The 15,209-nt window shown below is 44.8% G+C and overlaps 1 protein-coding gene across 11 annotated transcripts in view; it reads left to right on the top strand.

Moving 5' to 3' along the window:
* Nucleotides 1-15,209, top strand: part of ERCC6L2 (ERCC excision repair 6 like 2) — a 216,916-nt gene that overhangs the window by 162,632 nt on the left and 39,075 nt on the right. For 6 of the 11 annotated variants that reach the window (XM_036991135.2, XM_036991134.2, XM_036991133.2 and 3 more), the window contains one exon: nt 2,028-3,514. The exons of the other annotated variants lie outside the window; for them this stretch is intronic. In XM_036991135.2, the coding sequence (XP_036847030.2) occupies nt 2,028-2,997 (970 nt within the window). In that variant the 3' untranslated portion in view covers nt 2,998-3,514. Of the gene's footprint in view, nt 1-2,027; nt 3,515-15,209 lie in introns of those variants that run through there. 11 annotated transcript variants of the gene reach the window in all.

The following is a 15,209-nucleotide window of genomic DNA, read 5'->3' on the forward strand; positions in this document are numbered from 1 at the left end:
TTGCTGTCTCTTCCCTCCGGAGTTTGGCAGCTCCCAGCAACTGGCCCCTTAGCTGCCCAGGCAGGGCTGGTCCCTCAGCATCTCAGGTGCCCAGGTGAGGCGTGGCTCAGAAAGGTGAGCCAGTGCCCAGAGGTGAGCACCCCACACTGCTGGGGCAACACATGTCCTCACAGATTCATAGCAATTTGGGGCAAATTGGGCAACTGACTGTGGGCAGTCATTTTGCCAGGAGGCTGACCATATACATCTTACCCATCTTTGAGGAGCACAGTGTCTTTATGCCTCTGGACCCTTTCCATAGAATGCAAGTATAAACAATGATTCATTTTGCCAGTCTTCCTCCTTTCTCTGCCTAGCCTAGGGAACAAATGTCTCGCGTAGGTGAGCAGGTAAAGGGGGTCTGCTACTGGAATGCCAGCATCTGACCTGGGGAGCAGTGGGGGACTGCTGACCCCCTGTCTCTGCTAACCACCCTGCGTTATGGGATGGGGAATCTGTGTCAGGCTGCAGCCTGCAGGCCCTGAGTGAAGCCCTCGGCCTCCTCACCTCGGGAAGCATAGGTGGGGATGCCAGCTTAACTGTCCCGCCTCTTCTCCCTCAGTCCCTCGGGCACAGAGCAGGGAAATGAGCTGTACCTGTGACACCTGACGCGCTTGCCGGGTGGTACCCAACTTCGGTTTCCCTTTCTTTGCCCTCCTCTGAGAGGCTATGAGTATCTACTCCAGTTTGCTAGTTTCCACACCAGGTGGTTTTTGTCCACTGGTTGTACCTTGCAGTTCTTTAGGTGTCCAAAGAAAATTCCTTTAAAGCAATATAAAAGGCAAAAAATGAAATGAATCATAATTGTAACTCAGCCCATCAAGAGCAGCAGCAAGGCCAAATGAACATGCGTAACATAGATAAAGTCTGTCGGAAGCAGCTCCTCCCAGAGGGCACAGGCCGCAGGGTCGTGGGTAAGCTCAGCACCACCGAGGTGGCAGGACTTGGACAGCCGCTGAGACACCACTAGTCCTGGATAAGTAAAAGACCACAGCCTGTAACCTTGCCAGTAACGTAATCTTCACAGCACAAATACTTACTGAAAAGGCCATGAAAATGGATTTGGAGATGATCAATAAAATAATAACACCTCATTGCTTCATGTGGAGTGAAAACTGGAACCTTTTAAGAACATGCCTGTTGCTTTCCAACAAGAACATTGGCTGTTTTCAGGACAGAAATTTGGAAGCTTGTATCTGTGTTATTAAATATTCTCCTGGCAGTGAGAGGAGCTGTTGATCAGCATTAGATAATATCTGGACTTGGAACAGTTACAGGGCCGGTGTGCTGGTGCCTAGACGCCAGCGCAGCCATCTGAAGCCCCAGAGAGTCATAAGCATGCCGTGCGGATCGCTGCTGAAGGTCAAAGGCGATGCACCAACTTCTTGCTCCTGCTCTGGAGGCAAAATAGTCATGGCTTTAAAGCTCTTACTTACAGTCATTACAAATAGATCATTATTTACCCTTAAATGTTCTCTGGCAGGTGCAGGATAAATTTCAAATTTCTGAAGTTGGCTGATGGACCCCTCATGATCTTCAGCCACTTCCTTGGAAGTTTCTACTTAATTTTTCAGAATTTTCTCTTTGCTATTAAGATCATTTTGAGGCAGTTTTATTTCATGGTACTTGAATGCCATATAGATTTTCAAATGTAGATTATGTAAGTCATGATTCTCATGTCAGTCATGAATTGGCTGACTGGTGGAGAGCATCCTGGGATCCCACAGGTGCCAGGAAATGCCCAATAGTATAAATCTGTATAACCTAAAAAACTGGTAATTTCATGGGCTAAAATATTTTTTCAGTAGTGTAAGAAAAGAGGTCACACTCAGGTAGCATAAAATTCATTTTCATTATAGAACTAAGCTAATATACATTAAATGAAAAGATGACATTGCTTTGTCTCTGCATTTCATATCACTGATGACAAGTTCTTAAGAATAAAATGTAATAAAAATAACCACTGGTTTTGTTCATTAAATCTTCAGAAAACAATTTGAAGAAATGGCTTCTTATTTTAATTTGTCTCCTATAAAGGAATTTGCTAAACATATAGCTAATGCCACATCAGAAGAACGACAGAAAATGCTAAGAGACTTTTATGCTTCTCAGTATCCAGAGGTAAAAGAATTTTTTGTGGATTCTGCTCCAGAACTCATTAAATCTGCCTGTGACAAGGGAAAGACAGTCAGGAAAAAGTCTAAAAAAAGAGAATCTCTTATAAAAGAAAGGCTGTCAGATTCTGAAGCTTTGTCATTTAAAGATTCTACCAAAAACATTTCTCAAATTTGCAGCCCAAAAATATATAAAGGAAAATCAATTAAGTTTCAAAATCGTGGTTCCTGTACAGAGGAGGTACTTTCCAATGATGCCAAAACTAAGAAATTACCTATAAACTCTACCCTAGGGACTGACAATGGGAAGAACAGCCAAACAGCCAGAGAGACTGTAGCACCCTGTTCCCTCAACAGTACGTCTGAGTCATATGTATTAGAAGGCCTAGAATATACCGAGACCGACCAACAGGACCTCACAGGAATGGGCGTTCCAACAGAACCCCTTTACAGTGTGGAGAACAGAAAGATAGAAAATGTGGTGTTAGAAAACACTTCTGTGGTAGGGTTACTTGGTGACACCTCTATTCTCGACGACCTCTTTAAAAGTCAGGGCAACAGTCCTGCACTCCTGCCAAGGAAAGTTTTCTCAGGACCCATGGAGAAGGCAAAACGGAGACCGAGAGATTTCTGGGACATCTTGGATGAGCAGAATGACGACCGTCTTAGGAAGCTCACCGACTTGGCCACGATCGAGACTCTGTGTGAAAAAGTGCCCTTTGCTGCATCATCCAAAAAGAAAGAGGACCTGGAAACCTCTCTTTGGAAATCAAATGAGAAATTTTTGTGGAAGAAATTTAACTCCAGTGATACAGGTGAAAGCACAACTAATACCCAGGAGTAAATATAAATAACAAGTAGGTGATTTCCACATTACTTAGGTTTTTTTGAACACAGTTGTTAATATACATTTTAATTAAACTCTTATCCTAGGGGTTTTTTTAATGTCTAAAACATTATCATGTATTTGTTTTCATTGATAACTGATTTGATCTTTTAAAAGATGTGATTTATTATAGTATAAGCCTGTTATGAAGTAGAAAAGATCATAGGTTTGTTGGAGACCGGGGGCATCTCTCTTACTATGTCTTTGTGTGGCCTTAGGTAAGTCTCATGCCCTGGCATGCAGCTGTATTCTAATATGGAAGATGATGAGTGTCTTTTCAATTCAAAATAAATGGATTCAGTTAATTCTGGGGTTCAGTTCCCCAGATCCCATTACACAGGCACATTAACCTTGCCCCCAGATCAGGGGCACATTGATGTGTTTCTTACTAGCACTTGGAAAATTATTGTTAACTATTTTCTTCTTCCCTCAGTATCATGCACTATTAAATTATTTTAAGTGGAAATAATAACTAGCACTGAATATATGTGTTTGTTAAAATAGTAAGTTCGTACTGCTCAGAATCAAAAGGTCAGTGTTGTATCACTTTATATGAGATAGGATGTTGAAGGAATATAGTTACTATCATTAACCACAGGACGCCAATGCCTCAATTTTTTATACAACTATTATAATTTAATCAATATAAATAAAGCTTTGTATAGTAATTTTGTATTAAGTGTGAAGAAATGAGTAGACATTTTGTTTTATTTGGAACTTTTATATTTTATTGGATTTAATGTATATGGTTTATAACCAATGGAGTGTGTTCACTGTTGAATTCATTCCTTTGGAAGCATCCCCTCAGCCCCTGTGTGTTCTGTGCCAGGAGCTCAGGGTGTGCAGGTGAGCATGGCCACCGGGAAGAGTCAGGAAGCTGTAGCTGGTAAGAATTGCATCTGAAAGCCCCTGGTGTCATGCCTAGCATGGGGGCAGGGACCTGAGGCCTGTATTCACCCCACAGTCAGAGGCACCATGGCAGCTTCCCTCAGTTGAGCTCACTGGAGCTGAAGGTGTGTCCAGAAAAGAGCAGTAAGCCAGGGAACGGTGCCCAGGGGAGAGGGCCTTGAGAGTATGCAGCCGTGGCAGCATGCCACCAGGGCCAAGTACATTTCTCTCTAGAGCGATGTTGAAGGCTGTGAGGTACATTTGGTATCATGGCCCAGTGCATAGGTGTTAATACATGATTGAAATAACATGTTTATGAAACAGTACCCATACAGCATGCAACATGCCTTGACATTTCATCTTCTGTTACTCTTTCGGCTTTTGTGTGTGTGTTTTCATGCTCTCATAACCCACTAAATTGATTTCATGACCCATTAATGATTAGAAACCATAGTTTGAAAATCACAATTTTCATATAGTTATTCTTTTTTTTTTGCTACTTGGAGCTGAGTTGTGTCCAGACCTAGAAAATGCTGTGTTTCACCACTGATGAGATCCTCGCTGCAGTCATCGTGTGGTGCAGTCTGTGCAGGCTTGACATACATATACATGTTGGTAGCCTGCTGTGTGGTCAGCTGTGCAAGGAGCTCGGATAGCAAGTAGATGTCTCTTCATCGCAGTTTATAGACCAGACAGTAGAGTTCAGTCATTTTAGTAAAAATGTATCTTTCATTAAATAAAATACCTTTCCACATTTTTACATAGACATGACCGTAGAATCATAAAATGATATTCATACAAATATTAGTTCTATACTCCTCAAATATAATGAAATACTATTAAAGAGATTTTAAACAGAGATAGTCAAAATAGGATAAAAAATATGGACCTGAAGTTTAAAAATTAGTTTTGAACCATTGTCAGTGAAATATTTGTCATTAATATCATGCAGAAGTAGTGTGCCAAGCAGAGGACAGCGTCCAAGATGGAAAGGAGCCAGTCAGAACGTTCCTAAAGAGAAAGTGTTCACTTCCCTGCAGTGGAGCAATGGGAATGTTTGGTTCAACCTTGATGAATCTGGGGACAGACACAATGAAGGAGTGACAGTAATAACCCTACTCCACCCCCCTGGGGGTGTGCCGCATTCTGCCTGTTAAATAGGGGCCCCAGCAAGTCCCAGGGGGCTTTTCTCAGCCTCAGTTTCCCCTTTAAATTTGTGATGAGCTGTATCAGTGGTGTTCGCCCTTTTTTTAAGCAATTGAACTCTGTCTTAATTGGAAACACAATTATTTTCAACAACTGAAAGGGAGATCTGTTGGTTCACACACCACCGCTGTGACTCTATGGAGCTCTAGCTTGAAAACCACAGGGATGAGATCATTACTAAGAAAGCTTCCAGCTTCAAGTTTCCCTGATACTATTTACCACAATCTGTCTTTTTTACTTCTCTTTAAAGCAATGGAGTTTCTGGTTGTTCACACTCAACAGTTATTGAAACTGGAAACTGAGGCAAGATCCTGAGAGACAGGCACTTAAGATCCTCATGGTCCCCTTAAAGCCACTTCCTCAAGTAAATTAACAGTATCTGTAAGTAGGTGCCTGCCCCTAAGTGTTCAAAGCAAAGGAGCCTTAGTTTGCACGGATGAGTTGGTGATAAACTTTTCATCAGTCCACAGAAAATGAGAAAGCCAAGGACAGTTTAGGGATGTTTTTAAAGTTGAATATGTGTTTTTTAAATTCTGAAGTTATCCTCCCTTTGTGATATTAAAATAGTACTCTTTTTTATGATGATGATAGTATATCATAGTTTTAATCCTTTTAATTGTCCTTGATATAAAAGTTGATAACCATATGTCAACTCCCAAAAGTTTTATTTGACATTTACTGGTCTATAAAATCCAAAAAAAATGGGACCACAGCCTGCCTCAAAGATCATTTTTTACATCCGAGGAAGTAAGAGCTTCATGGTTGCTATGTCTTAAATCCAGTTGACAGTGGGTCAGAGAACCTTTAAGATCCAGTAAGGTGTCTTCACCTTCACAGAGCCCAGAGTGCAGAGCCGTTTAGGCAGCTCTCCTACTTCCCATTTAATCATCACTGACGTGCTCTCATCTCCCAGTTCAGTCCCCACCTGCTTTTGCAGAGCATCCTCCACCCAGTGCTTCTGGGAGGCCCTAAGGAGAAGGCTCATGAACTCAGGAACACACCTTGGCACCAGCGACTGCCTTTGCTCTGGGTGACAGCCCTGTGCACTGGCCCCAGGGGCAGGTTCCATATGGCGTTCGGGGCAGGTGGGAGAACCTGCACTTTCTCTCTGGTAAAGGGTAACCACGGGAAGGCTGTCTTACCTCGTGAGATTTTGCAGAGTTTTTACATATAAAAACAGCCCTTTCAGTGTTTCCTCTCTTGATGCCAGGGTGAGATGCAGATGGACCCTCCCTTTGGAGCCCAAGCTTTGTGGGGCCCAGCCCCCCATGGCCAATCACAACCACCTGCAGAGGCTCTTGGACACACACGTGCCCAGGTCCCTCCCTAGGAGATTCATGTTCAGGGGGCCTGAAGTTAGCACATTTTTATTTTTCGTTTCACTGTAATTCTGATGCGCTAATGCTGTCTGAAACTTTCTTGCTGGGCAGGACTCAGCTGCCTGTGGTTCTGTTTCCTTGGCCCCCCCCCCCATGTAGAGCCAGTGGACGTGTGGCCAAGCCCAAACTTGAGCCACTCTGCCATTTTGTAGGCCCCCAAGTTGTAGTGCTCCCATAAAAACACCCACATGCAGTATTGTTTCTCTGATTACATTCAGTCAATAGGTACTTCATTTACTGCAGGTCAACAGATTGTGGTTGTATTTGTCCCCTAAATGATCCCCTAATTTCCAGTCTTAATCATATGTGTGATGTCTTTCTGTCACTGACTTGGAAAATGCCAAGCTGACATTCCTGTTTTTATACTGCTCTCCCTCATAGTTAAAAATCAGGAATGCATCTTTCTACAGATGTCCTTTTGGTTAGCTAAGTGGATCCCTCTGTCTCACTGAAAGAGGTAACTGAAACTTGCTCTATATTGTTTTAGTTTATCTGAACTATGCACCTCTGAATGCCTCCTGTCTCGAAGGAAACTCCAGTGAGTCATCTTGTCAAACTAAGATGAATTAGTGTTGTACCCCACCACCCCCTATGCCTTCTAACTTGGGATTTTACTTTTTGTAAAGTGAGACATGCTTCTGGACTGAAAATAGACATCAAAAGAAAGCTCATAATAGTTAATTCATACATGTTTTGTTTCCTAAAACTATTTTAAAAGCCTTCATAGGAACAAAAAACCTTCAACTTTTCACAGCATAAATGTCAGCCTGGGCTCGGTGAGAACTTGGATCTCACGTGACCAGTTCGCCCACTTAACTCCCCTCCCCTCCCCCGCCCCCAGCACCCTCACTGTGCTTCCAGTTGGCGCTGCCTGTCCCCTTACCCACAAGTACTCACTGGCATCTCCCCCATCGCCAGTGCCCTCAGTTGGCCTCCCTTCAGCGCTGCCTGCCTGGCAAAGCCGCGAGTGCCTCCTGGTCAGTGCCTGCCCGAGACCCCCCAGCCCAAGCCTCCTGCTGCCTCTTCTCAGGGATACCTCGGAGCCCTGCGCTGTGACCTGATAGCTTTACCGCTCTCCCCAGGCACCCCGTCCTAACCTCCACCGCTCAGCTCCACCAGTTACCTTGTTTCACTTGATACCTCACCCCGCTCCTCCCATGGGGGGAAATACCCTCAGCAACGTTAGCAAGCTGAGCAAGGTGGGAGGCCTCTGCATGTCACGCCTGGGACACCTCAGAAGCCAGAGAGCAATTCACGAACTGCGCGGGAGGCCACCGCAGCCAGGCCTGAGCCCCTATACAGAGACGCCCTTTATTTCCTGAAGTGGCCAGAGCTGCCGCGTTGCTCTGAGGCACAACAGCTCCCGCTGCCCTAAGGCGCCTTCGGCCACAGCAGGGCCAGGGGGTTGGGCTTGTGGAGCCTAGACGGTCCCCTAGGGGAGCGTGTGAGTAGGGGAGGACCCACCAAGGAACCCGGGGTGAAGGGTGGGTGCTGAGCAGTGGAAACAAAGGGCTTCTGGAGAGCAAAAGCAGAAACACGCTTGAGCTGGAGCCATCCGCAAAGGCCAGCCCCCAGTTCCAGGGATGGGTTGGTGGCCTGAAAGAGTGGAAAGGCCCGAACCTCGCGTCCTGCAGTCTCCGTTGGCCTGACGAGTCCCGGATGAGCAGGCGTGTGGGCTTAGCACAAAAATTCGCGTTTTGTTTTGGCCGAATTAAAAATGTTTCTGACAACCTAGCCTCCAAGATATACAAAGGGGACGGGAGACAGTGGGGCAGAGGGGCAGAGAGAGGGCCGTGGGGTACCGACCAGGAGCCTTGCGTGTTCGGGCTCTCCTCCCCCGCCTGTGACTGTACGAGGGTGTCAGCCTCCGGGACGCGCGCTGCGCTGCTCGGCCCTGCACCCGCCATCCCGGGCCGCCCCGCCGGTGTTAGCACGTGTGTGCACAGATCGTCACTGAAGTAAAAGCTCGTTTGGGGTTTCCCGAAGGCCACCCGCCGCTGCTGAGGCTCGATGTTCGAAAGCCCGGCGCGACGCCCCAAGACCCGAGCAGGGGAGACACTCCCTGGGTCAGGTCCTTATTTCCCTTTGGAGAGAAGGGTTAGAAAGCTAAGTTACGCTTCGTCCGTACTGATGGGAAACAGGTACGCCAACTCCAGGGCCCTGCGCCCCCAGGGTGCGTCTGGTGCCATTGGCCCAAACCGCAGGGAAGCCCCAAGGCCCTCCGTGCGCAGGGAGCCAGGCGGGTCGGCGGCCTCTCCGCAGGCCGGGGCCGAGACCCCCCGCACGCAGACGGAGGGCGCAGGGACAGCCGTTGGTGCGGTCTAGGGCCCAGACGGGAGTTAGGGAGCTCGTGGGGAACAACCCGGGAGAGGCTAGGAGGGCGGTGGCCGGGACCTGAGGGGACCCGGGGCCGGCGGGACGCGACTTCCCCCGCGGGCGGCGCACAGCCGGCGGTCGGACCGGTGGGTCAGAGTTCACGGGCCGCGAAGGGCGAGGCCCGGGGTCCTGGCCGCGAACGGCGGCGGTTTCTGCGGTCTGGCAGGCGGCCGGCTGGAACACCAGCTTCAACTTGCTCCCGGGCGCCTCCCGAGGTCCTGGGAAGCAAGAGGGCGGGGCGCCGCGGAGGCTGGCGGAAGGGGAGCGGGGACGGGGCTCCGCGCGCCCGAGGGCGCGGCGGCGCGGCTGGGCACCTCCGAGCGGCACCTGCACGCGGGCCCGGCGCGCCGGGAACAGGCCCCCACCGCGCGCCCGCCGCTTTTGTCCAGGCCCGGCCCCCGGGTCCCGCCCCCTCCCCCGCCCCCGCCCGGCGCGACTTCGCCTGTACTTCCCGAACCCCACCGCCCGGGCCCGCCTGGACGCCTGCAGACTGCACCCTGCATCCGAGTCTTCGGCTGCTCTCTCCCGCGGCTTCCCACACCGAAGCCGCAGGAGCCTGGTGAAGCACACGGGATCCTCGCTGGCCGTGAACTTCCATTTCCCCTGTTAAGCAGACTGAGGGGGATTGGGCTGCGGGAAAAAAGGCTCTGAGGCTTCACATGCATTGAGCACTTACTGTGCCATTGTTAAATACTTCGAGTGGATTTTCTCATTTAACTGCCCAACAACCCTTCTAGGTAGGTATTATTAGGTATTATTACTATTATCTGTGTTTTACAGAAGAAATGACGCACAGAGGGTCACACAGCTTGCGAGGAGAGGCAGTCTGGAGCCCGGCAATCTGTCCCAGGGTCTGTTAGTCATTTTAGCGCACTTCTCCGAAAGCCTTGACCTTCCTAAGGGGGATGGAATGACCCAGAGCACCGGCTGTGTCCTGGGAGCCGAGGCAGCCAGCATCTGCTAACAGCAGTACTAAGTGGATGGGGCAGGTGGATGTTGGGGGTTTTGACCTGGAGCGCCCCAGAGGCCGTTGAAGTGCCGGCCTTAATGGATTAGAAGCCTGCCTTTCTGGGCTTGGACAGCCTCCACTCGGCTCCTCCTAGTGCTCCTCTTGCTGGGCAGCATGCTGGAGATACCACAGGTGTCCTGCCACAAGACAGAATTGTGACATTGTCCTTACTCTCCATCGAACGAACGCAGGCTCCCTTTAAGCCATCCACACCCCCAGTGCCCTCCCATCCCCAGCTCCTGTCAGGCACTGGCCTCTGGCCACTGGCCACTTTCTCTGCGTGTGAATGAGGCCAAGTCTGGGCTGCCTCTGTCCTGGGGGACAGTGGGATTTCTGTCATTAAATAGTGGCTCGGAAATCATGAGTCAGCGGTGGTCCCATTTTCCTGACCTACAAATGACGTCACAAGGGTTCCGGGCCCCCATTTCCTACCTAGGAATTAGGATGTTTCCTCCCCACCCTCCCCCGACGACCTGGATAAGACACCAGAGATTCCCCAGACAACAGTAAACGGGGGCCATTTGATTAGCCTTTGCTCTGATGAGTCCTGATTTTATTTCTGTGAACTTACCTATTATATAATACGGGGTTCCTATTTATTCCTGGAATAAATAGATATTGCTTTTTTTATACAACTTTAATTTTTCTGCATGGATCCATAATATAAATTCGAGAGTACAAAAGGACACAGTCTCTTCACACAGGGAGCAAGCTTTGCCACCACTGTTAACAGCTTCCTGGGTCTTTTTCTGAAAGTCTGCACATTTATATATACGCTTCCTTTCTTTTTTTTTTTAATTTTTTATTAAGGTATGATTGATATACACTCTTAATGAAGGTTTCACATGAAAAAGCAATGTGGTTACTACATTTACCCATATTATCTAGTCCCCACCCCATACCCCAATGCAGTCACTGTCCATCAGTGCAGCAAGTTGCCAGAGATCCACTAAGTCCCTTCTCTGTGCTACACTGTTCTCCCCGTGATCTCCCACACCATGTGTCCTAAACACAATACCCCTCAGTCCCCTTCTCCCTCCCTCCCCACCCGCCCTCCCACACCCCTCCCCTTTGGTAACCACTAGTTGTTCATTCTTGGAGTCTCTGAGTCGGCTACCATTTTGTTCCTTCAGTTTTGCTTTATTGTTATACTCCACAAATGAGGGAAATCATTTGGCATTTGTCTTTCTCTGCCTGGCTTATTTCACTGAGCATAATGTCCTCCAGCTCCATCCATGTTGTTGCAAATGGTAGGATTTGTTTCTTTCTTATGGCTGAATAGTATTCGACTGTATATATGTACCACATCTTCTTTATCCATTCATCTACTGATGGGCACTTAGGTTGCTTCCGTATCTTGGCTATTGTAAAAAGTGCTGCAATAAACATAGGGGTGCATATGTCTTTTTGAATCTGAGAAGTTGTATTCTTTGGGTATATTCCAAGGAGTGGGATTCCTGGGTCAAATGGTATTTCTATTTTCAGTTTTTTGAGGAACCTCCATATTGCTTTCCACAATGGTTGCACTAGCTTACATTCCCACCAGCAGTGTAGGAGGGTTCCCTTTTCTCTGCATGCTCACCAGCATTTGTTGTTAGTCTTCTCGATACTGGCCATCCTTACTTGTGTGAGTTGATATTTCATTGTGGTTTTAATTTGCATTTCCCTGATGATTAGTGATATGGAGCATCTTTTCATGTGTCTGTTGGCTATCTGAATTTCTTCTTTGGAGAACTGTCTCTTCATATCCTCTGCCCATTTGTTAATTGGGTTATTTGCTTTTTGGGTGTAGAGGTGTGTAAGTTCTTTATATATTTTGGATGTTAACCCCTTGTCAGATATATTTACAAATATATTCTTCCATACTGTAGGATGCCTTTTTGTTTTGTTGATGATGTCCTTTGCCATACAAAAACTTTTTAGTTTGATGTAGTCCCATGAGTTCATTTTTGCTTTTGTTTCCCTTTCTCAAAGAGATGGGTTCAGGAAGAAGTTGCTCATGCTTATATTCAGGAGATGTTTGCCTATGTTATTTTCTAGGAGTTTTATGGTTTCATGACTTACATTCAAGTCCTTAATCCATTTCGAGTTTACTTTTGTGTATGGGGTTAAACAATAATCCAGTTTCATTCTCTTGCATGTAGCTGTCCAGTTTTGCCAACACCAGCTGTTGAAGAGGCTGTTTCCCCATTGTATGTCCATGGCTCCTTTATCATATATTAATTGACCATATATGGTTGAGTTTATATCAGGGCTCTCTAGTCTGTTCCATGGGTCTGTTCTTGTGCCAGTACCAAATTGTCTTGATTACTGTGGCTTTGTAGTAGAGCTTGAAGTTGGGGAGTGTAATTCCCCCTGCTTTATTCTTCCTTCTCAGGATTGCTTTGGCTATTCAAGGTCTTTTGTGGTTCCATATGAATTTTAGGATGATTTTCTCTAGTTTGTTGAAAAATGCTGTTGGTATTTTGATAAGCATTGCATTGAATCTATAGATTGCTTTAGGCAGGATGGCCATTTTGACAATATTAATTCTTCCTATCCATGAGCAGGGGATGTTTCCATTTATTGATGTCTTCTTTAATTTCTCTCATGAGTGTCTTGTTTTCAGAGTATAGGTCTTTCACTTCCTTGGTTAGGTTTATTTCTAGGTATTTTATTCTTTTTGATGCAATTGTGAATGGAATTGTTTTCCTGATTTCTTCTCTGCTAGTTCATTGTTAGTGTATAGGAATGCCACAGATTTCTGTGTATTAATTTTGTATCCTGCAACTTTGCTGAATTGAGATATTAGATCTAATAGTTTTGGAGTGGATTCTTTAGGGTTTTCTATGTACAATATCATGTCATCTACAAACAAGGACAGTTTAACTTCTTCCTTGCCAATCTGGATGCCTATTATTTCTTTGGGTTGTCTTATTGCCATGGCTAGGACTTCCAGTACTATGTTGAATAGAAGTGGGAAGAGTGGGCATCCTTATCTTGTTCCTGATCTTAAAGGAAAAGCTTTCAGCTTCTCACTGTTAAGTATAATGTTGGCTGTGGGTTTGTCAAATATGGCCTTTATTATGTTGAGGTACTTGCCCTCTATACCCGTTTTGTTGAGAGTTTTTATCATGAACGGATGTTGAATTTTATCAAATGCTTTTTCAGCATCTATGGAGATGATTATGTGATTTTTGTCCTTCGTTTTGTTGATGTGCTGGGTGATGTTGATGGATTTTCAAACGTTGTACCATCCTTGCATCCCTGGCATAAATCCTACTTGATTATGATGGATGATCTTTTTGATGTATTTTTGAATTCGGTTTGCTAATATTTTGTTGAGTATTTTTGCATCTATGTTCATCAGGGATATTGGTCTGTAATTTTCTTTTTTTGTGGTGTCTTTGCCTGATTTTGGTATTAGAGTGATGCTAGCCTCATAAAATGAGTTTGGAAGTATTCCCTCTTCTTCTGTTTTTTGGAAAACTTTAAGGAGAATGGTTATTAGGTCTTCACTAAATGTTTGATAAAATTCAGCAGTGAAGCCATCTGGTCCAGGGGGTTTTATTCTTAGGTAGGTTTTTGATTACCAGTTCTATTTCATTGCTGGTAATTGGTCTGTTCACATTTTCTGTTTCTTCCTTGGTCAGCCTTGGAAGGTTGTATTTTTCTAGAAAGTTGTCCATTTCTTTTAGGTTATCCAGTTTGTTAGCATATAATTTTTCATAGTATTCTCTAATAATTGTATTTCTGTGGTGTCCGTAGTGATTTTTCCGTTCTCATTTCTGATTCTGTTTATGTGTATAGACTCTTTTTTTCTTGATAAGTCTGGCTAGGGCTTTATCTATTTTGTTTATTTTCTCAAAGAACCAGCTCTTGCTTTCATTGCTTCTTTCTATTGTTTTATTCTTCTCAATTTTATTTATTTCTGCTCTAATCTTTATTATGTCCCTCCTTCTACTGACTTTGGGCCTCATTAGTTCTTCTTTTTCTAGTTTCATTAATTGTGAGTTTAGACTGCTTTTATGGGATTGTTCTTCTTTCTTGAGGTAGGCCTGTATTGCAATATACTTTCCTCTTAGCACAGCCTTGGCTGCGTCCCACAGATTTTTGCATTGTTGAATTATTGTTGTCATTTGTCTCCGTATATTGCTTGATCTCTGTTTTTATTTGTTCATTGATCCATTGGTTATTTAGGAGCATGTTGTGAAGCCTCCATGTGTTTGTGGGATTTTTCATTTTCTTTGCATAATTTATTTCTAGTTTCATACGTTTGTGATCTGAGAACCTGGTTGGTACAATTTCAATCTTTTTTAATTTACTGAGGCTCTTTTTGTGGCCTAGTATATAATCTTTTCTTGAAAATGTTCCATAAGCACTTGAGAAGAATGTATATTCTGTTGCTTTGCATGTAGAGTTCTGCAGATGTCTGTTAGGTCCATCTGTTCTATTGTGTTGTTCAGTGCCTCTGTTTCCTTACTTATCTTCTGTCTGGTTGATCTGTCCTTCAGAGTGAGTGGAGTGTTGAAGTCTCCTAGAATGAATGCATTGCTTTCTATTTCCCCTTTTAATTCTGTTAGTATTTATTTCACATATGTGGGTGCTCCTGTCTTGGGAGCATAGATATTTATAATGGTTTTATCTTCTTGGATTGACCCCTTTATCATTATGTAATATCCTTCATTGTCTCTTGTTACTTTCTGTGTTTTGAAGTCTATTTTGTCTGATACAAGTACTGCAACCCCTGCTTTTTTCTCTCTGTTAGTTGCTTGAAATATCTTTTTCCATCCCTTCACTTTTTGTCTGTGTATGTCTTTGGGTTTAAAGTGAGTCTCTTGCAGGCAGCATATAGATGGGTCTCATTTTTTAATGAATTCAGTGACTCTATGTCTTGATTGGTGCATTCAGTCCATTTACATTTAGGGTGATTATCAATAGGTATGTACTTATTGACATTGCAGGCTTTAGATTCGTGGTTACCAAAGGTTCATGGTTAATTTCCTTACTATCTAAGAGTCTAATTTAACTCACTTAATATGCTGTTACAAACACACTCTAAAGGTTCTTTTCTTTTTCTCCTCCTTTTTCTTCCTCCTCTATTCTTTATATAGTAGGTATCATTCTGTATTTTTTGTCTATCCTTTGATTGACTTTGGGGATAGTTAATTTAATTTTTCATTTGCTTAGTAATTAGCTGTTCTACTTTCTTTACTGTGGTTTTATTACCTTTGTTTTCAGCTATTCAACCTTAGGAACACTGCCATCTATAGCAGTCCCTCCAAAATAGGCTGTAAAGATGGTTTGTGGAAGGTAAATTCTCTCAGCTTTTG

This window comes from Manis javanica, chromosome 2, assembly GCF_040802235.1.
Source record: "Manis javanica isolate MJ-LG chromosome 2, MJ_LKY, whole genome shotgun sequence".
Lineage (NCBI taxonomy): Eukaryota > Metazoa > Chordata > Mammalia > Pholidota > Manidae > Manis > Manis javanica.